The sequence below is a fragment of the Chionomys nivalis genome, chromosome 26, assembly GCF_950005125.1.
Source record: "Chionomys nivalis chromosome 26, mChiNiv1.1, whole genome shotgun sequence".
NCBI classification, from domain to species: Eukaryota; Metazoa; Chordata; class Mammalia; order Rodentia; family Cricetidae; genus Chionomys; species Chionomys nivalis.
The window spans coordinates 36,776,635-36,803,058 of NC_080111.1; the positions used below are offsets into that span (position 1 = coordinate 36,776,635).

At 39.0% G+C, this 26,424-nt stretch overlaps 1 protein-coding gene across 1 annotated transcript in view; it reads left to right on the top strand.

Annotated features, from left to right (window-relative positions):
* Positions 1-5,240: 5,240 nt before the first annotated feature.
* LOC130867051 (zinc finger protein 120-like) overlaps positions 5,241-26,424 on the top strand; it is a gene marked incomplete at its 3' end in the record, with an annotated part of 28,118 nt that continues 6,934 nt past the window's right edge. Inside the window, exon 1 of the mRNA XM_057758792.1 lies at positions 5,241-5,299. Coding sequence (XP_057614775.1) covers positions 5,297-5,299 — 3 coding nt within the window. The remainder of the gene's footprint in view (positions 5,300-26,424) is intronic.

Sequence of the window (26,424 nt, forward strand, 5' to 3'; positions counted from 1 at the left end):
TTTGACTCTAACTGCTGCTTTCACTAATCTTAGCACAATCCCCAAAAGTATACGAGTAATATGAGACTTACCATGGGCTTTTGATTTAGTCGAAAGATTTTTTTTAATATTTATTTATTTATTATGTATACAATATTCTGTCTGCATGTATTCCTGCAGGCCAGAAGAGGGCACCAGACCTCATTACAGATGACTGTGAGCCACCATGTGGTTGCCGGGAATTGAACTCAGGACCTTTGGAAGAGCAGGTGATGCTCTTAACCACTGAGCCATCTCTCCAGCCCTAGTCGAATGTTTTGCAAGTATACTTAACATTACTGAAATGTGTATGTAATTTGTATCATGAGTAGCAAGAAACAAATGGATTAGCAGATCTACTACATAGCTCTCATGGTGCTATGACTCAAATGGTAATGTCTGTTTAGTCATTGCTTCCTTGACTTCTTTCTTAAATGAGTGCCTTGCAAATGCATTTCACATATGTGGAATTGAGGTATATGAATTTGTGAGAATTTAATAACCATCAGTGCACTTAAAGCTGCACTTATTTACACTGTTGCTTTTGATTAGTAGTTCCCGGACAGATTACCATCTCTTCAGAAGCACACTGTTATCAACTTGCATATGAAAATTACCTTGCATGTCTTCTAGAACATTGATAATGTTCTTCAGTGTTATGGTCTTCCCAAATGTATCCTAAAATACAGTACCAGGATATGTATGTTATATTATTTAACATTGTGCAACATTTAACTTATTATCTTAAGTGCACCTAAGAACTATGACTGCATTATTCACTTCATTCTTCTTTCTAAATCAAATTATAGAACAACATCATTAACCAAAAAAGTTGTTTTCATATTTTTTAACACAAAGGAAATTCATTTTTACCTATGGTAGCGAGGTTCCTGTAGGTCTCCAGCATCACATCTTTGTAGATATTCTTCTGGGAAGGATTTAGCAAATCCCATTCTTCCTGAGTGAAGTTGATATGTAGATCATCATAGGTCATGCCTCCTAAAATATACCATACATGTGTACAGTGGAAAGCATAAGAGTGACAATATTGGTAATGCATACTTCTTTGACAGTATAGTTGTATGATTCTGGTGTTGCCCCACTCTTATTCCATGACACAGACAGTCCCTTTAGAAGGAATTTGAAAAGGAGAGTCAATTCTGTCATTCCTCTACACTTTGAATGGGATTTCACCTTATAAGAGCAATGTTTATTAACAGGGAGAGACAAGGAAAAAAAATCAACAGTAAGTAGTATGCATGAGAAAAGTGTATGAAAAATGCCTGACTGTGAAAGGCAAAAAAAAAGGTGGACAAACTGGGTGGTTGTATTGGTGTATTGTGCCTTTAACCACAACACTCAGAAAACAGAGAGGGGTATATTTGTCTCTGAGTTGAATGCCAGTCAAGTCTATGCAATCAGGTCTAGGACTAGTCGAAGTACACAGTAAGACCCTGTCTCCATTACAAAATTAAGTGAAAGAAAGAATGAGATAGAAAGAACTGAAAGGCACCTATTGAAGTTCCTGCCAAGAGTTTTGCACTCACTCCAGTTCTGTATTCATCTTTCAGACTCCTGAATTACCCTAATTGAAACTACAATACCAGTAACATTTTCTAGAAAGGAACTCTCTGTTTTAAAAAGTTACAAATGGACAGATAAAAACAAATAGAAATATAAATGTTGGTCATAAATAACCAACACAGAGCTGGAGAGAGGGCAGAGTAATACAGCTCTCTTGCTGGTCTTGAATGGAGGTGGACACATTTGCCAGTACTTATATGGGTATCACAACTTTCCATTTTTTCATGCTCAGAATTTATGAATTCATTCTGATGACCAAGTACCTATGTGGGGCATATCCATGTAAACATATAAAATAGTCATATCAATTTAAAAAAATAATACAAACATAACAATCAGGAAGAATTCCATGCAACTGCAATTTAATGACTCAGAATACTCAGGCAGTATTAATGTTATGAATGCATGGCACCCTGGGAATCAGAGTGATATCCTCTGTCAAATTTAAAAATTCAAGATAAGCATGAAGGAAAGAACAGCAGCATATACATGACATGAAAAACCCTACAATCCAGGACTTCATCCAATAACATAAAAGCAAATAGAGCCAGGAATGATGCCTCCCTTTCCTTCAGGAATTTGGAGCCACATAGCGAGGACTACTTAAATAAGCACATAAAACAATTAAAGCAGCAGGTTACCAAACCCCTTAACCCTGAATAGCAACTGTTTCTGCTCTATTTAATGTGATTTAGAGATCAAGCCTATAATGATGGCAAAAGCATTTCAGTAGCAAGTAGGAAATGAACTCGGTAGCCAGCGCTAGAGCACTGAGGCAAAAAAGAGACTTTTCTTCTAAATACTTTATATGTGACTGCTGCTACCAGAATGTAAGATGCTGACTAAAGTTGGGCCATAGTTTTTGTTTTATTCGGATTTATTTTTTTGTGATTTCAAGACAGGATTTTTCTGTGTAGTTGTGGAACTCATTGTGTAGGCCAGACTGGTTTAGAACTCAGAAAATCCCATCTCTCCAGCCCCATCATTCAATTACAATTCTAAATGTTACTTTAGAACTGGAGACAGAGTTTACTTTTCCATTCTTTGGTGGTCGGAGCTTTGATGGTGGTATTTCCCTTTTAAGCATCAATTTACTTAATTTTAAATTTTAATAGACTTAAGGAACAAATGACTACAAGATTAAACTAATAAATAGCTTTCCACTAGCAAGTACCTATCAACTTGATCAAACAAATAGCCAAATCGTGCCATGAGTCTAATGGCTCATACTCTTTTATAAATTATTTTTTTGTCAGAAGTAGCACTCAACCCTTTGCTTCACTCTTGCTTATCTTATTACACTATGAAAGGTAATTGTTTTAAAATGTATATAACATGATACTAAAATATTTGCAAAAAGTGTTTCAGATGTGTAATTAGAGCATAAAGAGAAAAATTAGCAACTAAAAGTTTAAAACTTTAATTGGCTAAAAATCACAGTATAATAGTCAGGATTCTCTTGAGTCACAGAACTTATGGACTAAATCTGTCTCTCTCTCTGTCTCTCTCTCTGTCTGTCTCTCTTTCTCTCTCTCTCTCTGCCTCTCTCTCTCCCTATCTCTGTGTATATGAGAACTTATTGGAATAATTTACAGGGTAAAGTCCAACAATGGCTGTCAGGCAATAGAAAGTTCAAGAATCTATTTGTTGTTCAGACCCACCAGACTGGGTGTCTCAACTGTTTTGCATATATACTAGAATCCTAAAGAAGTAGACTTCAATGACAATAAATGAATACCCATGGTGACAAGCTGAGGGAACACAGAGAGATGTTGGGACCCACAAGACTATACAGTGAATGCACAGCTAACAGACCAATAGGCAGATGCAAGGGACGTGTATATGTCTTTGTCCACATGGAGCATCCCATTTTGCAGAGCTGTGGGAACACTTGTCTTTTGGAATAGTCACTCTCATATGTCTTTGTCCACATGGACCATCCCATTTTGCAGAGCTGTGGGAACACTTGTCTTTTGGAATAGTCACTCTCATATGTCTTTGTCCACATGGACCATCCCATTTTGCAGAGCTGTGGGAACACTTGTCTTTTGGAATAGTCACTCTCATATCTGTGGAAACCTTGTGAGGCCATGATTCTTCCCTTAGAAATAGGATTTGTTCCCAAAACACCTCAGCATTGTGACTTCTGCAGGACAATGGAGAGACCTTGCTCCATTCTCCCAAACCAGGAGGCCTCAGGGTGACAACATTCATTCTTTGTTCTAACACTCAAATTTACACAGAGTCAACCCCTCAAAATTACCAACTTACAGACCACATAGAAATTTGTATAGAAGATAGGCACAGAGCAAAAAGGCAGCATGCTCTACCTTTGCTAAAAAAACAAATCTGGGCATCCAGTCTGGCCTACAGAATGAGTTCTATAACTACACAGATAAATTTTTGTCTTGAAATCTCAAAAAAAAAATCTGATTGAAACAAAGACTTTGACACAACTTTAACAGTATCTCATGTTCTGGTAGCAGCTGTCACATATAAAGTATACTGAAGAAGAAAAGTTTTTTTTTTAACCTCTTTGCCTTAGCTCTGGCTACCAAGCTTATTCTTTTACTAGCATTAGAGCCTATTTCTTTTTAATCTTGGCGAATACTTAAAACTAACTGAGACATCATGCCTCATAGCTGAACAACTACTGGATATTTCACTTGATCTTAGACAAAAGGCTGAGAACCAGTCTCCTGCATTCTTCAATTTTCATTGGTAGGCAACCATTTTTAGATGACCTGAACCACAGCTTGTGAGACATTTTAATAAGCCCACTTTTTACATAATGGTGAGATTCATTCTACCTGTCCTGTTCATGTAGAGAATCTTGATTACTGCAGTTGTATATTTTATTCACCTGACCATGGAGGGAGACATGCTGGCTGACAATAGTGCTCATGAAGACATTTTTCCTAGCTCCGTTATTCTCTATGTATTCAAATTTCCATGAACACTACTCTTTTTATTTTTATACATTTGCCTGGAGCTTGCTTTGAACTTCAGGAACAAAACTCACAAAGCAATGGAGCAATCGTCCAGCTTTCTGATGGGGGAAAGACCTGTCATTTTGTTTAAGATCTGGTTCCTGCTTTTCTCTTTTCTGTTGTGTAAAATCCCTGTGAAAACCATGTAAAAAGTATCTTCAATTTATCCGACCTCAGCATGAGGCAAGGCTCAGAACAAACATCTCCTTTTGACCTTAAAACTCTCTTTAACTGTTAATATTCTGGGCATCTTTCCCTGTGTGGGCAGGAAATCCCGGCACCCACCTAGCACAGTGCACAGTACAGGCTAGCTAGCCAGTGTGTCCTGGAGGAAAAACGGAACGTTGCTATGGAGTGCAAGAAGATGACAGTGTCTGCTTTTGGAGCCAGGGGAAAGTGCAATTAAAATGCATCTCTTGGCCAATCTAGAAAAGATCTTTGACTGGAATGGCCAGGAACCACTGTGCTGTGTCTTTAAGCACACTATTGCCCCAAAGGAGGTGATCTTGTCACTCAGATCTCACTAGCCAATCAGGTCCTCCACGTGACCTGCCAGTCTGAACCATTGCAGGGCTTTTCCGGGCACCCACGTTCAGACTCAGCTTCATGGAGGCACTGGCGGCTGTGCTTTCCTGTGCTGCAGCGAAGTTGCTGCTGCTGGCAGATGGTGAACTGAAAGCTTTGGCGAGCTGGGGAACCACATCATGGTGAGTGGGGGAATACTGTCTCCAGATGGGGAGGAGCAGAGGGTGAGGTGCGGGAGACAGTATGGTGTGTCCTCCCGGAATCCGTGTGAGAACCTGCCGCCAGATTCCCTGTGTTGTGAAGTCCCATGCGGTCCTCGTTAATTTCTCGACCTAGGGACAGAACTCTGAATAACTTTGTGCTGTGAGTTTAATCTGCTTAGAGAATTGGGAGCATGGTGATCTGTTTGCAAACATCTTTCTTGTCAACTTCACCATGCACTGTGCAGCAATATGGAGGCAAAGCACAGGCACAAGTAAAATTAAAAACAGGTTAAATGACAAAAGAATAAAATTCTCCAAGTGATATCACATAGCTGAGACAGACAATAGCCAGGGATGGTTAATAATAACTCTCTCTCCTTCTTCCTGGAAGAAACTGGTCTTCTTCTGAGTCAGTCTGCACAGAGGCAAAAGCAGCCTTGTTCTGACTGAAAAATAACTCATTAAAGACATCCAATTAAAAGCACTGACCACTGTACAATAGGTGACTTTTATTTCCTGTTTCATGTATTTGTGTTCTGTGTCTGTTGTTTTTGTGAATATTGTGATATTGATACATATCTCTTAGATGAAATATCATTAAAATGTTGCATAGGATCCAAAGCACTTGAATATCATGGTGCCATTTTCTTGATTTTTCAGCTAAGACTTTAAGATACAAGATGAACATGTCAGTATTACTTATCCATCATTTTTATAATTTCTATAAGTTCCTGCATGACTTTGAAGTGAGAATGTCCCTAAATATCTCTGCTTTTAAATTGTGATAATGTTCAGAAGTGGATTTGGTAACTGAGTATGTTTAGAAAGAGAGAACTCTACCTTAACATGCCCAGACTCCCTAAGTAAAATCCCCATGCTTTCTTTTTTTTTTTCTTTTTTTTTTTTTTTTTGGTTTTTCGAGACAGGGTTTCTCTGTGGTTTTGGAGCCTGTCCTGGAACTAGCTCTTGTAGACCAGGCTGGTCTCGAACTCACAAAGATCCACCTGCCTCTGCCTCCCGAGGGCTGGGATTAAAGGCGTGCGCCACCATCGCCCGGTCCATGCTTTCATTTTAAGAAAATCATTGTTTGGAAATATTTCCCCATGTTCTTGCATTTTGGAAGCAAGAATTTTTTTTCATTCCTTCTCTTTTGGCTGTTATGATGGCTTTTCTTGGTAGCTAAAATGATTACCTGTGGAAGACACAAATGCACAATGAATTGGGTACATCTGTGAGACACTTTACCTAAAGATTTTTTAAATGGCAAAAATTTATGTTAATCTGAATCTTTTGAGCTAACTAGAACCGCCTTTAATCTGGGTGAGACCTTCTGGTGGCAGTCTACATATGTAAAGAATATTGAAGAAGGAAGCTTTTTCTCTTTGTGTGATTTCTCTGCCTGTGGTTGGGAAGGTCATTCCTTTACTCTTTAGAGTCCAGTTCTTAGGAATTTTTGTATATCCTGAAGATCATTTGAGAACACTGGCCTGATGGGTTGAATAGCTATTGAATTCTTCAACTTTTTATTGGTAGACAGTCAAGGTTGCATTAGCTGGCCCACAGCCTAATAAATCCACTTTTGAAATACATACATAGAGTTCATTTTATCAGTTCCAGTCAAGCACAGAACCTTGACAAATACTGCCATGGTTTCATTTTCCCACTGAGTAAAAGAGCTCATACAACCATTCTTTCTTGCTCCATGTCTCTCTAAGTGTTCAATATATTCTAAAGACTACACTTTTTATTTTCTTAAATTGTCAGGAGATTGAAATGGATTTAACTGAAAAACCCCTAATGCTATGGTGCCATCATCCAGTTTTCTGATGGGAGAAAGACCTAATATCTTGGTTATTTATTTCTTATTTTTGCTTTTCTCTCCTAGTTGTCTGAAGTCCCTGCTACATCCAGATACCTTCGGTTCACCCAATCTCGGTGTGAAGCCACAGATCATTTCCTTTTACTCCCCTAAAATCTCTCTTAATTTTGGGCACCTTTCCACCTGGAAAAATGGGGAAGCATTTTGTAATGGGCTAGTCACATTGTGTCCAGGCGGAAGAATGGAAAGAGTCTATGGAGTGCAGGATGGTTGCTGGGTCAGCTTTAAGAGTCAAAGCAAGTGTTACTGAAATGCTTTTCTCTGTAGATTTGGAATCTGGGTCTGGAGGGGGATGCAGTGCCAGGAATCTCTGTGCTGTGTCTTTAAGCACACTGTATCATCAAAGGACCTGCTTTTGTCCCTCAGTCACCACAAGCTAGTCAGGTCCTTCAGTCAGGCCTGCCAGTCAGAAGTGGGACAGGGCTTTTGCTTTGCTGGGGTGAGGATGCAGGACTGACTTTGTAGCATAGTAAGATTCAGTGGTTTTGCATGTTATTCTATGAGTAAAGAGGTAGGAGACTTACTACATGCTGCAATATTTTAAAATAATTGCTCAGGTGAGGGTTAAAACAAATGGCAAATATTTTTTGCATTATTGCTTTATGAATCAAGTGGCTGATTTAGCTGTAGATTCCCTATAGGAAGCTCACTTTCTGTTACATGTTTGTGAATTAATTCCAACAATTCAAATGGTTTCCTATACTTTTGGGACTTATTGATCGCATTGCCCTAGCTATGGGAGGAAACAATTCCCCACTGCCAGGCCATTATTTCACTTTCGTAGATAAATGCCAACCTCTCCCTTCCTGCAATTATCTTTAGCAGGAGCCATTTGGTCAGTGTTTAGGGTATAGCCAAATGCAACTCATTTAAGATATTCTCAGCTATCCAAGGACATAGAAGTACTGTTTGCCCAAAGGTGGCGACTCACAGATGCTTAGACAGAAGTATAAGCTTGTCCTGGTTTTACCTCACTTATGGGAATATAATAACATGAAATTCTTCATCAAAACATTTCTACCTCCTTACACTCACCTTCACCTCAGTTTACTGATGACTTTAGTTCAGGAAACTTACTGCTTGTGTTTCACTATCAAGGACAGCAGTGGAGACAATGAACTGAAATCCTGAGAAAGATCGCCTGCTGGTGTTACAGACCCACAGTGCCCACTCTCAGAATGGCTGATAGCAGCATACTCCAGAACTGATTATTTAGAGGCCTGGGTCTCCTCTTTGTTCTCGCTACTTAGAACAATACATGTAAACTCAGACCTAGGCCCATGGAAATTGCAGTGTCTGATGCTGCTCAGGTCAGCAGTCTTCAGCTTCCCCCTGACTGTTGGTTACCCTGTCCCCTCTAGAAGTGCTGTGGGAAAAAAGTGGCATGGTGATTTTAAAAACAATCCATCTCCTATTAATAAAGTTACTGAAGATATGACTTTTTGCTTTAGCCAACCACCTAAGAATGTATGTAACACACTTACCTTCACCTCTAGAATTTCCTGATGATTTAATTCCTTTCTTAACTAACTTTCTCCATTAAGGAGTTCTCTGGATACGCACTAGCCACTCCCACCTCCCAGCTGACATTGTGGGTGTAGGAAAATTTTTATCTTATTTTTGAGGGGCAAAAGAATTTCAACCCTGGAACATGGGTCATAGGGGTGTATATTACTGAAATCCTTTGTAACAGGAGGATAAGGAGTAAGAAATAAAAAAGAAGAAGAAAGAAACATGGCTAGATGGATCCAGTTGTGAGTAAGTATTTTAACCCTTAAATTTTAGGTCCCTTTGCTAATTGTTCGTTTGTTTTTTAAGACAGGGATTTTCTGTATCTTTCAGGTCTGTCCTAGAATTTGCTCTGTTGACCAGGCTGGCCTTTAACTCATGGAGATATGTCTCCCTATGCCTTCTGATTAAGGCATCCACTGCCACTGCCCAGTCAAACAATTTTTAGGGGATTTTTTAATAAGGGCTTCTCTGCAAATCTGTCTCTGCTGGCACTCATATCAGACAGCATGCTGATCTCAAGCTCACAGAGATCTACCTGTCTCTCCCTCCTAAATTCAGGGATTAAAATCATGCACCACCATTGCCTGGTCTAACTTGCATTACTTTATATCTTTTTTTAAAATGGAAATATTTTATTGTGTGATTCCTTACCATAGAAACCATATTTACAGATGCCTAACCACACAGGAAAAATGGGTTCAAAGTAGTATTAGTGATTCAAAGTAGTTCATTCTGAATTAAATGAGTATGGTTTTAACTGATTGAGTTTTCGATGTAATTTTGCATGACTAGACTTACTGTGTGATTCTCTTAACCTTCTGTGTGAATGACAAAAACCCAGGGATAGTTTCTGCACTGGTACTACATTTGAGGAAAGCTTACAAACCTCTGATTTATTTCACTTTATTTCCTGTCTTTGCTGTCACACCTGTCTCATTCCATCACCGTGCTGAATTCCTCTCATCTTCCACATCATTTCCAGGGGAATCTTGAAGGAAATCTGTCTTCTCTGGAAAGCGACATATAGACAATCCCAATACCCTAAACTCCATTCCGTCCCTTTAGAATGTGTTTCCTTTTTGTCATAAACAGTAAAAATGCTAGTAGGAGTTTAAAAACCAGACTTCTGGTCTCCTTGTTCAGAACTCTAGTAGTTGCTCAGTCCCACAAGACTGAGTGTCTCAGCTATTATGTGAATATGCTATTATCCCAAAGAGGTAGACTTCCAAGAAATGAAAGGATACCCATGCTGACAAGGTGAGGGAAGGCAGAGAGATGTAGGAAACCACAAGACTATACAGGGAATGCACAGCTGACAGACCAATAGGCAGACCCATGGGAAGTGTATACACCGAAGTCCACATGGAGCAACCCATTTTGCTAAGCTGTGGGAATGCTTGTCTTTTGAAAAATTCACTGTCATTTCTGTGGAAACCTTGTGACACAATTCTTCCCTTTGAAATGTTTATTTTTTTCCCCAAAACATCTCAGCAGTGTGACTTCTGTAGGGTCACAGAGTGACCTTGCTCCATTTCACACACACAGACACACACACACAGATACACACACACACACACACACACACCAGGAGGCCTTATCCTTTGTTCTAACCCTCAAATTTACATAGAGTCAATCCCACAAAATTAGCGGCTTACATGAAACATAGAAATATCTAAAAGACAGGCACTGAGCCAGAAGGCATCATGCCTCCCCCCTCCCCCACCTTTGGTAACAAACAAATCTGAGCATGCCCAAAGCTGGTGATCAGCAAATAGATTAGATAAGGATAATGGGTGAATCCAGGAGTTAGGCATGTTTAGTAACTTTCTAATGTTTGGAACGTGAGGTATTTCCCCTTGAATGCTGGCTGTAATTGTTTCTTCAAAAGAATAAATCCATTCATTCTTAGAATCAGTCTGCTTTCTTAAGGATGCTGGAGAACATTTTAATACAAGTGGATTCCATGACTGTGGGCCCATTCTCATGCTTCTCTGGCTGTGAAGTGAGTTCCCTGGCCAGAAGCAATACTGTGTGGAATACCATGCTGAGAAATTCTACAAATGCATTGATGGTGGTTTTGCAGAATCATTGCATGTACTAAGGCAAATCCATAACCAGAGTAAGTTTCTACTCCAATAAGAACAAAGACTTGTCCTTTCCATTGAGGAAGTTGTCCAGTGTAGTCAGCCTGGCAGTAAGTCCATGTTATTGAACCCATACCTAGCTCTTGTCTTTGGCACTATGGCCCTATTCCTCATGGGCCCATTGGACATTGACATGATGAGTTGGTAAAAGAGGGTGACTAAAACAGCAGAGCCATCCTGTCTACTTGAGTATTGAGCTTCTCCTCTACTGAATTCACCTTTTGATCAGCATTTACATGGAATACAAGGATCTTTATACCATTTTCCCATTTGCAGAGATTATCCACATTCCTCTTCCTCGGATGTCTTCTCTCACCAACTTTCTAATCATGTTCTTAACTAATCCCTGACCATCCAGCCAAACCACTGGACAGAGTCCATCAATTAGTGAATTGTTAGTTGCACATTAGGTCATTTCTCCTAGCAAATAAATCATATGGAAGTGTGTACTGTTTGAAATTTAGCCCACTGTGAAGATCGCCCTTCACAAGTATCCTTCATGGTTGTCCCAGAAAGGGGATGTAATCCTGCAGCTGTTCAATGCAGCGTGGTTCCATCATGTTGTATAGAACCATCAGCCTGGCCTTAGTCTTCTCTTCTTCATTCAACCAATTTTAGGGATTAAATACCTCATGAGACTATAGGTGTATTCTTGGCATCAGAAGGCATTGTAACAGGAGTAGAAACCATTGCATTTGGCCACTTTTTCATAGAGCTTCTTTGTGCCTTCAAGACTTGCTTGATCCTGATTTCTTGTATTCCACTTCCATTTGATAACAGATTGCAGCTGTGTATATTCTAATTTATAACTTGATGGAGCCAATAATACCCAGCTCATGATGGGCATTTCAGGACACATGGTAAACTAGTGACCCTCTGTCAAATATTCACTTTCTCCCAGTGACTGGAATTAATGGCATATGCTCACATGTTTCACTATATATTTGAAATTGATTATATGGGCAAAAGTGGCAAATACTTTAAATGAATTTAAGGGGTACTATATTATTACAACTCTCCAGTGAAAAATAATTTTGTTTTTGGTTTTTTGAGACAGGGTTTCTCTGTGGTTTTTGAGCCTGTCCTGGAACTAGCTCTTGTAGACCAGGCTGGTCTCGAACTCACAGAGATCCGCCTGCCTCTGCCTCCCAAGTGCTGGGATTAAAGGCATGCGCCACCACCACCCAGCTGAAAAATAAATTTTATGTTGCAATTCTCCCTTTCTTTTTTTTCTTTTTGTTTTCCCAATAATAAATAGACATTGTATTTTAAGCAGGAATCCATAAAAGTTTTATGACTTAAACTTATACAAAGTAGAACACCAAACATTGCAGGATTCTGTTGTGGAATTCTGGTTACTTAAAACATTTCTGGATTCATCTAAATTAGCATGTTCCAGCTGCTTTTCCTCTGCTTTCAACTGTTCCTCTTTGTTTGTACTGGCAGAAGGAACATGTTGACCATCTGCAGTATCTGTGTTTAATCCACTGGGTCTTCTTGATCCTCACCAGTAATGCTCTCTTTAACTGTCTGTGCCCAGGGTGTAACACATCATTTTCTGGGGACTGGTGATGACTCAGTAGCTTTGCCTGTCTTCTTTCTAAGCCAGTTGTTTATTTCTCTCAATCCTCTGTTGCTTCTCTTTGTTAGACTTCTTCTTGATTCAGAGGCCAACTTCTTGCTGTCATCTGAGCTTGTCAAAAAGGGATCAATTCTGGATGCAGTTGCCTTGAGGTGAGAAGATTCTTTGACTTCATCTTTAATTCCAGCACTTGGGAGGAACAGGCAGGCAGATATCTGTGAGTTTAAAATCAGCCTGGTCAATAAAGCAAGTTCTAGGATAGCTAGGACTGTAACACAGAAAAATTCTTTCTGAAAACCCCTTAAAAAAAACGGGCAGTTTTGGCACACACCTTTAATACCAACACTGGAGAGGCAGAGGCAGGAGGATCTCTGCGGCTTCAAGGCCAGCTATTCTAGGATCATCAGCTATAGGCTCAGTATTTTTCACCCGTTCTTACCAAGGATAAAGTTGGAAGGGATTTGTGGCATGGAAGGAATGAACAGATAAAAAGGAAAAATGATGTAATGTCATTTTTAACAAATTTTGAAAATTAATTTTAAATTAAAAAGAGGAGCTAGATAGATGACTCGACATTTAGAGTATTCGGTGCTTTTACAGAGGACCTTGATTCTATTCCAGGACCCTGCAAGCTAGCTAAGCATTTGCTCTAACTAGTCCCAGCTATCTCCTCCCTTCTGCACTCTGTAGATATTGTGCACAGGCACATGCAGGCAAAACACCATATAACTAAATATGTTGTAAAGACAGAAGAAAGAAAGAAAGAATGAGATTGTCGACGGTGGTGTCAAACTCTGAGACAACAAGCCAGGGCTAGTTAAAATGAACTCTTATTTGTCTTGCATGAGAGCAGCTGTGGCCTTTTGCCTAGTCAGCCTGCTCAGAACAAAAGCAGCTTTGCTCTGATATTAATAAAGATCATCATAACTGTTCTTGCAGAAGGACAGTATATAGGGCTGTTAGATGACTCTTCCTTAAAGTTTTCTGGTCTTGTGTTCTCTATCTTTTGTGTTTATGAGAATTATGGTGTTGGTACAGCTATGTTTTAGATGAAACATCAAGATTGACAATTGACTTTTCAAAGTATCATTTTCTTGATTTTAAGCTAAGAACTTATGATATAGTATGAACATGCCAGAGGCATTTCTTTCCATCATTTGTCTAATTTGCATTTGTTATTACATGACTTTGAGGTAAGAATGTCCCTAAATATCTCTGCTTTTATGCTGTGATTATGTTTAGGTGTGGATTTGTTAACTGAGCATGCTTAAAAATAGGGAGATCATTATATGAGCATGTTCAGGCTTACTAAGTAAAATCCCTATGCTTCCTTTGTTGAGGAAAACAGCTGTTTTGAAAATTATTCCCTTGCTCTTCCTGCCTCATGCAGGCTAGATTTTTTTTCTCATTTCTTCTGTCTTGGCTTTTGAGATGTCTATTATTGGTAGTCAAACTGACTATATCTGGGATTAACTAATACACATAGAACTGAATATACCTGAGAGATTTTACTTAAAGGTGTTGAAATGGGAAAACTCTCCATTAATCTGGAAAACTTGAGATGATAGGACCCACCTTTAGCTGCTTGTTGTCAGTACACACTTAAACACCATCACTCAAGAGGCAGAGGTTGTGGGATTTTCTGAGTTGGAGACCAGTCTGGCCTACAGAATGAGTTTCAGAACTACACAGATAAATCCTGCCATAAAAATCACCTGAATAAATAAATAAATAAAAATAAACCCAAATAATACAAAGACTAAGATCTAAATTTAATGAGGATCTCACAATCTGGTATCAGCAGTCACATATAAAGTATACTGAAGAAGAAAATTCTCTTATTTTGGCTTCTTGGTCTACCTCTGCCTACCAAGCTCATTCCTTTACTAGCATTAGAGTCCACTTCTTTGGAATTTTGGTGAATACTGAAAACCAGCTCAGACATTGAGCCTCATGAACTGAAAAACAACTAAATTCTTCACTCAATCTTAGACAAGAAGCTGAGTAGTAATCTACTGGATTCTTCAATTGCCATTGGTAGGCAGCTATTTTTAGGTGACCAGGACCACAGCTTATGAGACATTCTAATAAGCCCACTTCCTACTTCAATGGTGACATTCATTCTACCTGTCCTGTTCATGTAGAGAATCTTGAGAACTGCCGTTGTATATTTTATTCAGCTGACCTTGGAGGGAGACATGCTAGCTAACAATAGTGCTCAGGAAGACATTTTTCCTAGCTCCATTATATTCCATGTATCTAGATTTTTATGAATACTACCCTCTTTATTATTATGCATTTGCCTGGAGGTTGCTTTGAATTTTAGGAATAAAACCCATAAAGCAATGCAACTTTTCAATGTAGGAAAGACCTATCATTTTTTTGAGACAGGGTTTCTCTATAGCTTTGAAACCTGTCCTGGAACTAGCTCTTGTAGAACAGGCTGGCCTCGAACTCACAGAGATCTGCCTGCATCGGCCTCTTTCCCAGAACTGGGATTAAAGGTATGCACCACCACCACATGGCCTGACCTATCATCTTGTTTGTGATCTGGTTCCTGCTTTTCTTTTTTTTTCTGTTGGAAAATCCTGTGAAAGCCATGTTAAAAGTACCTTCATTTCATCTGACCTCAGCATGAATCCACAGAACAAGCATCTCCTCTTGTAACTTAAAAACTCGCTCTAGTTGTTAATATTCTGGGCATCCTTTCCCTTGTGGGTCAGGAAATTACTCCACCCAGCTAGCTTGGTAAACTGTACAAACTAGCTAGCTACTTTGCATCCAGGAGGAAAAGGGAAATTTCCTATGGAGTGCAAAAAGATGACAGTGACTGCTTTTGTAGCCAGGGGCAAGTGCATGCATATGTTCTCAGATCTGGAAAAGAATTTTTGATGGGGTGAGAGGAAAGACCAGGAACCAATGTGCTGTCTCTTTAAGCACTCTATAGCCCCATGGGAGGTGTTTCCTCCACTCAGGGCTCACTAGCCAATCATACCTTCCAGGTGACCTGCCAGTCAAAGCAGGGCAGGTCTCTTCCAGGCAGCCACCTTCAGGCTTGACTTTGAAGGGGAGCTGGCAGCAGTGGTTTCCTGTACTGAGGAGCAGTTGCTGCTGCTGGGCAATGATGAACTGAGAGCTTTGGCGACCTGGAGAACAGACAACATGGTGAGCAGGGAAATGCTGTCTCCAAGTGGGGACGAGCAGAGGGTGAATTGCGGGGGACAGTATGGTGTGTCCTCCTGGGATCTGGATGAGAAACTGCCTCCATATTCCCTGTACTGTGAAGTCCCACGTGGGCCCTGCTCACTCATGGGCCTAGGGGCAGGTTTCTGAATAACTTTGCTCTGGGACTTAATCCGCTTAAAATATTGGGAACAGGAAGCTGTGTGTACAAACACATTTCTAGTCAACTTTAACAGGCTTGTTGCATCCATGGAAACAAGTTACCAAACTGAGGCCTACATTTCCCAGTATCATTTCAATATTGAACATGTTGCACATAGCCTTTATATATAATTGTTAAGAATAAAAGAAGCCCTTCCGATTCAAGAAATCCAATTAGGTCAAATGAAACCAAATCAAAATGCCCATCGTTTTATTAAGTAAGGCAATCTCAGGTGGCCAAGCTCATGTTGGGGAGACAGGATGGGAAGGAGCTCATGCAGACCCCAAAACCATGTTTATCCCCCTCTAGGAGGCCTTTTAAATACCCTGTGGGACTGGTCCTCAGCCCTCTCTGGGGGTGGGTGTGGTCAGGACCTTGCAAGCTGGGATTTGGAGTCCAGAGCAAAGCAACTCCCAGGCCAGGGGCTAGGGCTATGCCCCCAACTTAATAATACTATGAATTTATATTTAAATTTGTGGAGGTTATCAAAGGCATCTTACGTGTTGGGTAGCAATCCACTCTATACTATAATGCAGAAGAGGAGAATTGGTGACACAAAGGATTTACCAATGCTTAGTGAGTAATTAAGTCTCACAAAGTAGAATTAGCAGAGGGAGGACTGTGTCTAAAAACCCAAAAGCTAAGAATATACTAATCAAGGCTGGTAGAGATTAGGATGCTTGGATATACATTGATCACCAGGATTGTCCAGATACTTGGCTCCAAACCGTTTCAAAGAAACCAATACTGATTTAAAACAATTCACTAGGCCCATCCAAGCTGTTCAAGGAGGCATTACGGGGTCACAACCAACTTTAAGGCCTGGTGTGACTTAAACTTCCAGTTTTCTTTTTGAGAAAAGCACAGTTCTGCCAAATGGGCAATATGACACCAGGTGACATATTTGAAATGTGAAAGACTGTTGTGTGAATGACTGGTCTGGTCAATCAAGGCTTTCATTTAGGACCTCAGGCAGGAAGGAGGGATACTCTTGGAAGAGCTAGAAACAGCCTAGGACCTGAGCCTTGTGAGTTTCCCTAATGACCTGATGTATTGATAATCATAGATCCTTCGCTAAAAGCAGAAATATGCTTTGCAGCTGGTAATGGTCTGGTCTGGTGCCAAGGACTTTGTGGAGGGGTTGCCTCAGCTCTGTAGAACCCAACTCAGAGCTATGGATATCAGTACCAAGGCCACTCATCACTAAACAAAGTTTTTGAAACACCCCATGTTCCCCTTGCGTAGAATTGTAGGACTAGCCTCCTCCTAAATTTGTCACATTGGATGATAGTTTCCACTGACTTCATAAAATATTTTTCATTTTTCCTCTGGAAGTAGTATATAAAATGCTAGCTGATGTCTTCTATTTTTTGGTTTTCTGAGACAGACATCCTCTGGGACATTTCTGACTATCCTGGAGCTCTGTAGACCAGACAGGCCTTGAACTCACAGAGAAGCTCATGGCACTTTCACCCGTGTTTTGGGATTAATGGTGTGTGCCACCACCACCTGGCAAAATGCTATTTTTCTTCAGAAGGTTACTAGGCATGGGACGTATCTTCTGCAATACAGCCCCACCCTATGTTTTTACCTTTTAGTTGTCCTATCTTTCTCATCCCCCATGTCCCTCATTACCAGTGAAGAATGAACTGATGTAACACGTCACTGGTGTACTTAAAATATTCTGGGGATATTTTTGCTGTGTAATTCTGCCATCTCCCTAAATATCTAGACTGGCAAGTTGCCTGTTTCTATTTCAATTTTTCAAAGTGTAATCTGGATCATGAACCTAAGGGATACTTAAGGATAACAGTATATATTAAATGTAAAATCTGTCTAACCTGGTTCCCCTTGAGCACTGGCCAGAGACTGATGCATGCCATCATTAAGGAGACTTTTTAAAATTAGTCTCTTAAGGGTGTGAAGTGATTTCTCAGAGGAAAGTCACATTCTAGAACTGCTGAATTTCCATCCTGATAGAAAAAATGTTTCTCAGACAACTTCTCTTATTTTGACTCAGGTGGCCTCAGTCCTGTTTTTTGCTTTCCAAGGCAATGACCTTGAGTGTCCTCTACATTACACCTTCAAAATTCTTAATGACTGCAGCACCTCACAGTTTTAAAATTATGCATTTGAGTCATGTAGTTGACTGCCCAATGCACTCACAGGGAAGGGATTTGCATATGGAGCATTCCTTCTCTCTTCAGACCACAATAGGAGGAATAGTTTATTATGTACAGTGCAGGGGACACAGCATAGGCAATCAGCTATTGGAGCCACCATTATAAAAAGGACTCAATAGTAGTAGTGGGAGTGGTTTGTAATTTCCCACCATGTTTAAATTATTGTCAAGTGAATGAACACAGAGCAGAGTGCATGGTTGTCCAGAGTGGGAAGATTTTCTTGAGTCAAGGAACATTGAATTTGCAATTAGGCAACTATCCTCTGCAGATATGATCAATATTGCTTAACACAGTTATGTCAGCTCAGTGATTTGAGAGAAAGACCATTGACTAAGTCTATGTGTCATGTTAAAGGTCTCAGCAGTCAACATATGTATATGCACACCATCAATCTATCTCTAATAATGAGATCCCCTCTCTCAGGGAAGGGCCTACTCTTTTTTCAAAGTCAATATAGAAAATTTTATTTAATCTTAAAAGTGCATTATTATCATCACTTTAAAAATCACTTTTTGGTATCATTTTCAAATACTTTCTTTAAGTATATTGCTGCTGTTATCTCTACTTGTTTCTGTTCTCTATTGTTTCTAAGTCATTAATAGTTTCAAACAATTCTTTCAGGTTTTGTTGATTTTTGCATACAGCAATGTCTTCTGTAGTTTAGGCTTGCCTCATTGTGTGTAAATTGAGAATTATTTTCAACACCTAATCCTGCCTTTGCTGCCCAGTTGTGGAAAGACATTCCTGAAACTCCTTTCAGGTTTGGCCTTGACTAGTCAGTGAGAAAGAAAAATAGAGCAGTTAATGAGTGTCTGCTAATCATTCTGGCTTTTGGGGGGACTTAGAAATGAAGAGGGATTGGTATAAGAATTGAACTCATTGTCCAACTTTGAAGCTGGTGGAGACACACTACAGGAAGTGAGAGGTTGGCCTGAGTGTGAGAGCTTTCCTTCTTCAACCGAGATTACTTTTCTGGAATCAGGTAGTCCATTGTAGATGCTGTATGATTGTCCTGATTAACCATTGTTGCAGTTCATGGACCTGGGCAATCAAGAATCTGGGTAAGGGACTGAAACCTAATTGCTATGTATACAGTAGTTCATCCAAAATAGAAAATCTGTGTAAAATGTTGTGTCCCTGCTTAATAGGACTGCTAGTTTTCAGGATTAAGATCTTCATCTTTCTAGAAAATATATAAAATATATTTATTGTGCTCTAGTACAAATCCCTAGTCTCTGGAGCATATGGTCATAAAGCCTGTTTCACCTCTTCAAAATAATTTTTGAGATTAAAACTACATCACATCCATATTGTCTTTGTTCTCTCCAAGTCCTAACATGATCCTGATTGTTTTCTAATTCATGGTCTGTATTTCTTTAACAACACTTACACAGTAACAGTAGATACTTTATGAATGGGACCTGTATTTGTCTGCAGGATTTTGCATCTCTGAGCCAATGAGATGTCTACACTGGAAAGTGAGTGTTCAATGTAATGTGTAGACAAAACCCCTATACTTTGTGTGAGGATCAGGATGTGCTCTAGGTGAGGCAAATAATGTGTACTAAATACAAATTTTATAAACAAGACCCCCATAAGTTGGGATGGTAGGGCAGAACTGGAAAGACTGTGCTGTCTGAGTCATTGGAGCTGCTAATATTGTGAGTACCAGATGGGTGGCCCTAGGCAGTGAGGGATTCTGGGAAGTGTTAGCAATGGGGGAGTACTAGTGACAGACATTTTGTGGGTTCTTTCCATGATTTTCTTCTGCCTCTGCTGTAAGGAAGGAAGATCACAAGCTATCCTATAGTGAGTGGAGGCTGTCAAGAGCAGGTCTGTTGAACTGTCATTTCTGCTATACTTGGAAAGATCATGAGCTAGACATTAGCTATCTTGGTCCATGTTATTCATGGTGGCAGTGGCCCTTGTCCTCTGAGCTTCCCTATGTATTAATTTACTGGGGAGTGGGGGACTCTTCAGCCCTGGAAATGGAGGATACGATGCTGGTTGTACCTCTGTCCAGAGTACACACATGGGCACTGCTTTTGGTGTGTAGTGGGAAGAGAGATTAAAAACTGAAGTTCAGCCGGGTGATGGTGGCGCACGCCTTTAATGCCTTTAATCCCAGCACTTGGGAGGCAGAGACAGGAGGATCTCTGTGGTTCGAGGCCAGCCTGGTCTACAAGAGCTAGTTCCAGGACAGGCTCCAAAACCACAGAGAAACCCTGTCTCGAAAAACCAAAAAAAAAAAAAAAAAAAAAAAAAAGAGAAAGAAAACTGAAGTTCTAGATTCTACAAGTTCTAAATGTTGCATTCCATTTTTAGTTTTTTTAATAAAGATTAAAAATTGTAGAACTGGTAGAGCAATACTTGAGTAGAATGCTTTTAACATGATCCTGCCATTAGCCACATTGTTGTGATCCAGTAAAGCTTACCAGGGGACAAAAGAAGTTTCTTATTTGCAGAGATTTTTCAGGTATGCATTGTGTTAAACAGGAAGGCAGGGCACAATCCACATATTCTGCCACATATCATATAATAGGAAGCAGATTTTAAATTATTTTTTTGGTTGTTTTGAGATTGGACATTTGGGGACTGTGTTTACATTAAACCAGAGGAAAGCACAAGATCTGGAGAGCTGTAGGAAGTGATCTTCTCTATTTTCAAAGATAACATCTGTATCATGAGGCTGCTGTCTCAGAAGACAGATCAGTAACTGGGGGTCAGAAAAAACAGTGTAAGTGTCACTTGGAGTTATTTTTGTGAAAGTTGTTCAGTTTGAGTTTATTTAATTTTTGTAGACATATCATGAAAGATAGCTTGATAACATTGGTCAAGATCACACTTTTCCTTGCCTAGGATTACTTTCGTCTTTTAATTAAAAATTGACAACATATTCCTGCTTTTGTTCATGGCGTTTTCTCTTCAACATCTTTATTCTTTCACAAACACTGGGCACATTTTTGATTGAAGGATCTTTGTGGAAAATGCAGAAAGCAAATTATGTGAATCTGTATACTATTTTTTCTGTAATCTATAACTGTAATCTAATTATATTATTCATATTAGAGAAAATTATCAACCTTCCCCGATTTTATTCAGAAAATTTCTTTCATCATAAGTTCCTCAAGTTTTGGGTTTTAGGAAAGTTTCTGTGCAGAGATTTTTTTTCTATCTTAGATGCCTGCCTCTTTCCATTTCCTGGCATATCTGTGTCTTCCAGTTCTTGCTATCTTCATGTTTCAGTCTTTGCTCCATAAGTGTTGACATGATTAACACATAATCCTAATGAGCATTCTGAATGTTTCCAATGGAATGTAACTTTGTGGTTAACTTTCCTCTTACAAATTCTTGGACAAAGTTATTGAATTGTATTTATTTAATTCTGCAAATTTACCTTGCAGACCATCTAAATTTTGATGCATCATGTTCCCAAAGATCATTTCTTTACTTCTTTACTTATTTTTGAGTTTTTTGTTTCTATTAATCTGAGAAAGACTTGGCTTATTTGGTAAAAGGTGTTGTGTCTTTTGTGTGGATGATGTGAGTTTAAACGTACATTCATGTTGGGAGGTTAAGAAATCTCTACTTTTCTCAATCCAGGGGATCTGATACTTTCTTTTGTTGTATATCACATGTGCACATATGTAAGGCATTTTGTCTCATGTACAAGCATACTCAAAAAATAGGAATAACCTTGTTTTCAAAATTGTTTTTGCTTATAAAGCAGAGTCAAGCAAGTTGCTTCACATGTACACTGATTCCTTAAAAATCTCTCTCCTGAAATTTTATTTAAAAAGTTTTAATTCCTTACTCTGATGCAGACTGAGAGGCATTCCCCAATTATAGGAAATGAAATGGTATCTACGTGATCCTAACAGACATCATGTTCTTTATTATAAGAGAATGAGATACTTTTAGTAATCAAAACTATTTTACACAAAGCAAAAATATCAAAGGCATCAAATAAATCTTGCAAATTTTGGTGAACAGCCCTTCTCACCCAATCCATTTTCTTTATTGGTAAAGGAGAGAACTGGAGTGTACAGGGTGCATGATGGCCAGTGATTTCTTGGAGTTTGATTTTGATTAGAATCTTGTAGTTCTTATTTAAGAGACCATAATATGAATTTGAAGGTCTGTCTTTGAGACCTGTTTTGTGAGTGGGGCCATCTCTGTTGTGGATTTTATAACCGTAATCTAATTATGTCATTACATTTCCAAAAATGATGAACTGCCAGGTAGTGGTGGCACACGCCTTTAATCCCAGCACTCGGGAGGCAGAGGCAGCCGGATCTCTGTGAGTTCGAGACCAGCCTGGTCTACAAGAGCTAGTTCCAGGACAGGCTCCAAAACCACAGAGAAACCCTGTCTCGAAAAACCAAAAAAAAAGTGATGAACCTTTACCTATTTGCATTTAGAATGTGCCTTCTATTATCAGTTCCTTAAGTTTTTGTTTTGATTAGTTTCTGTGGAGTGACAGTTTTAGTTTTCTCTTCTTGATCTTAGATGATTGCCTCCTTTAATTTTTTGGCATATCTGTGTTTTCCATTTGTTGTTATCCTCATGTTTAGGTCTTTGGTGCTTAAGTGATTGACAAGAATATTACATTATTTCTGGTTCTTTAAAACCTTTCCATATAATATTGTCTCTGTGTGCTAATTAGCCTCAGCTGTCAACATGACAAAGCCTAGGGTCATCTGAGGCAACATCAATTGAGTCTTTGCTTAGATCAGAATGTCCGATTTCTGTCTGAAAGAGATTATGTTGATTGATGATTGACTTGGATGAAGACTGTTCCCCTGAGTTGGCAGTGTCTCTAAGCAAGAAGGCCTGGGCTGATTAAGGTAGCTAACTGAGCACAAGACAGTAACAAAGCAAAAGAGAAAATTAGGAAAGAATGGTTCTGCATGTTTTGCCTTCAGTGATAAACTTGAGTTTCTTATCCTAAGCTCCCACAGTGGTGGACCCTGACTTAGGAGTAATAACCAAATAAATGTGTTTATTACCAGAGTTAGTTCCTTTTGTTTAGATGATTTCATCACAGCAACAAAGAAGAAAGTTGGATTAAAAGAGGTACCTTAACAGTGATTTTGTTGCTGCAGTGGACTTGGGAATATTAACTGTGGAAGAATTTTCAAGATATCAGAACTTTAGATGGCAAAAATCAGTCACAGAAAAATCTACACAGCTTGATTGAGTGGGTTTTTTTTTAATTTTTTTCTTTATTTATTCAAAATTTCCACCTCCTCCCATCCTCCCATTTCCCTCCCACACCTTCTTTATCCATTCTTCACCTGAGGGGCACCTAGGTTGTTTCCAGGTTCTGGCTATCACAAATAGTGCTGCTATGAATATAGTTAAACAACTGCTTTTGTAGTATGATTAGGCATCTCTTGGGTATATTCCCAAGAGTGGAATTGTGGGATCCTGAGGTATGTTGACTCCCAGTTTCCTGAGTAACTGCCACACTTATTTACAAAGTGGTTACACAAGTTTGCATTCCCACCAACAATGGATGAGTGTTTCCTTTAGTCCACATCCTCTCCAGCATAGACAATCACTGGTGCTTTTGATTTTATCCATTCTGACAGGTGTAATATGGTTTCTTAAAGTTGTGGGAATCTTGACTGTGGAAGAATTTTCAAGATATTGTGACTTAGATGGCAAAAGTCAGTCACAGAAAACTCTACACAGCTTAATTGTTTTTTGTAGGACCTGAAAGATGTGAATGTTGAGAGTACTGGTGGACAGTGCATGTTAAAATCATAGCATTTTAGTGGGCAAAAGACTTTGCAGGGAACAAAGGAGTTGGATTGGTCTATCTATCCTGAGAGATGTTTGTCTTAGGTTTTTCTCAGGTTAAAATCCATGGATCCTAGGACACAGTGTGCCTTGAGTAAGGCATTATTAGGCTAATCTGTGTTTCTCTGAGTATTCCCTTAGTGGTCAAGGAAGTTTGGAAGCTCAACAGAAAAATTGGTCTGAGACAATAATCCTGTATTCCCTGTATAGCTTACAGTCTTCATGATATCCTAGCATCTATCCTGTATTGATCCTGCAAATTTCTATTATCTTCTATTTCTGATAGTTATCAAATGTCTGATTGCTCTCAATACACAGTCATAGCTTAACTTGCTGTAGCCTCTCCATCCCAAGCCTGGATTCATTCCTTGTGACTTTATTATGTGATATTGGCCTGGTACGTAGTGCAGTTGCTTAGAAGACCTCATAAAATCATTTAACTAGAGATCATTTGTGTGATACTTGGCCCCAAAACTATCTTGATTTTTCCATGTCTGAAGAATAAAAGCCCTAGGTAGTTTCAGATGGAAGTCCAATGATGAAAAAGAGACAGGGATTTTCATGGTTTTCAGCACCATTAAAGGAATGCCCTTGATCTGAATTTAAAGTTAAGAAAGTGCCCAATGCCCAAGACTCTATCCAGCTATGCCTTTAATTTATAGAAGTAGTATACAATATAATTCTTGTCTCATGTTGGAGGGATGCTACTTGGCCACTTGATCATTTCCCGCCCACCCAGACCCTCAAAATAACCACACAGAAACTATATTAATTAAATCACTGCTTGACTCATTAGCTCTAACTTCTTATTGACTAACTCTTACATATTAATTTTACCCATCTCCATTAATCTGTGTATCACCACAAGTTTGTGGCCTACCAGCAAAGTTTGTGCACATTTTTCTCCAGTGGAAGATCCATGGCATCTCCTGACTCTGCCCTTCTTTCTCCCAACATTCAGTCCAGTCCTCCCCACCTGCCAAAGTTCTGACCTTTCAGCAGGAAAACACAGTTTCTTTATTCATTAATGATAATCACAGCACACAGAGGGCACTCCCACATCACTCTGAGAGGAATGTCATACAGAACCTGCAGTAGATTTAGTCAAAGTTGGGTAGGGTTCATTGAATCTTGGCAGGATCACCTATGTTTTACTGATGCTGGAAATAAGAAAGATACAAAATGTGAAGGTCATGGATTCTTCTTCTGTGGTCAGTTCATCACAATTATAGCCATCTATGATTGGGAGATTCAGAGCCTTAGTGAAGAGACTGTGGGAGTTCATTGCATTAAGTGTTGCAGATGAAGCTGGGTTACATTTGTGACCACAGGATGTTGAAATTTCCAAGCTATGAGACGTCTGTCATCAAGCCCTGCATATGAGGAATGGAAGTAGCAATAGAGTAATATATATGAGAAGTGGCAGGGAACTGTGTAATAGTTTGACCTTATTTTGATAATAAACTTTGTAGTCAGAGATAAAAGCTAGCCATTAGCTTAAGAAAATATCATAGACACTTTGAGGACTGCAAACTGATAAGAGACAGGAAGTAGACCGTTGAGGCTGAGAGAGGATCCTTCTCTCTTCTAGATGGCGGCAATCAGAATCACTGGTTGTGCTCTGCTGCTTCTCTGATCTTTCAGGTTCATACCCCCATATCTGACTCCTGATTTTTTATTAATAATAATTAATTAGATTAACATTCCAACAAATTCAGTTAATATTAGTTTCAAAAAAAGATCTATTGAATAAAAAAGATAATAGTTCATCAGAGAGCATTACCATTCAATCTTAAATAATTTGTAAGACTAACAGATGTTTTCCTTTTGATTAAATACAATTTCCGGAAATGAAACTCCATAAAGTTAGGTTTAAGGCAAAGTTTTGTTTTATCTTTACAAAAGCATGAAAACATTGAACTAAGGAATCTAAAACCACTGGACAACCGAGACATCTAAAAAAAAAAAAAAAAAAAAAACAAATCATCCAAATAAAATGTTCCCCTCCAAAAAAATAAATTGGCCTAACAGTCACTTATTATAATTATATTAGGTATGTTTTCAAGGGAAAACAAAAAGACATTTTCCCTTTTTTTTTCAAGACAGATTCCTCTGTGTTGCTCTGGCTTTCCTGGATCATTCTGGCCTTGAAGTCAATGAGATATACCTGTCTCTGCTATGAAAGTCCTGGGTTAAAGTCCTGCACCACCACAGCCTGGCAAAATATTATTTTAAATATACAGGTGGTGTTGTTTCTTTATTTTAAATGTTGTTTGCTTTATAATTCCTGTTTTCTCAGGTAGTATTATTTTCTCCTTCTGGGTTCTCTGATGGAGCTAAGGACTCAATAATTGTAATTATGAATGTTACCAAATTGAAAATTGAAGACAAAAATATATAGGGTTTATGATGTGAAGAGACATAGGAACATTATTTAAGGTTATTAATACAAGTTAGGATAAAAAGAAATTTACAAACAACACTTTGGGCTTACTGAGATAGGATAGATGATAAAATATTTTCTCTAAATTTACCAAATGCAGAGGGATTGGACATTGTTAATATAATTATTCTCAGTATATGTTACCTATGTATTTATTGTATGTAGCCTTAC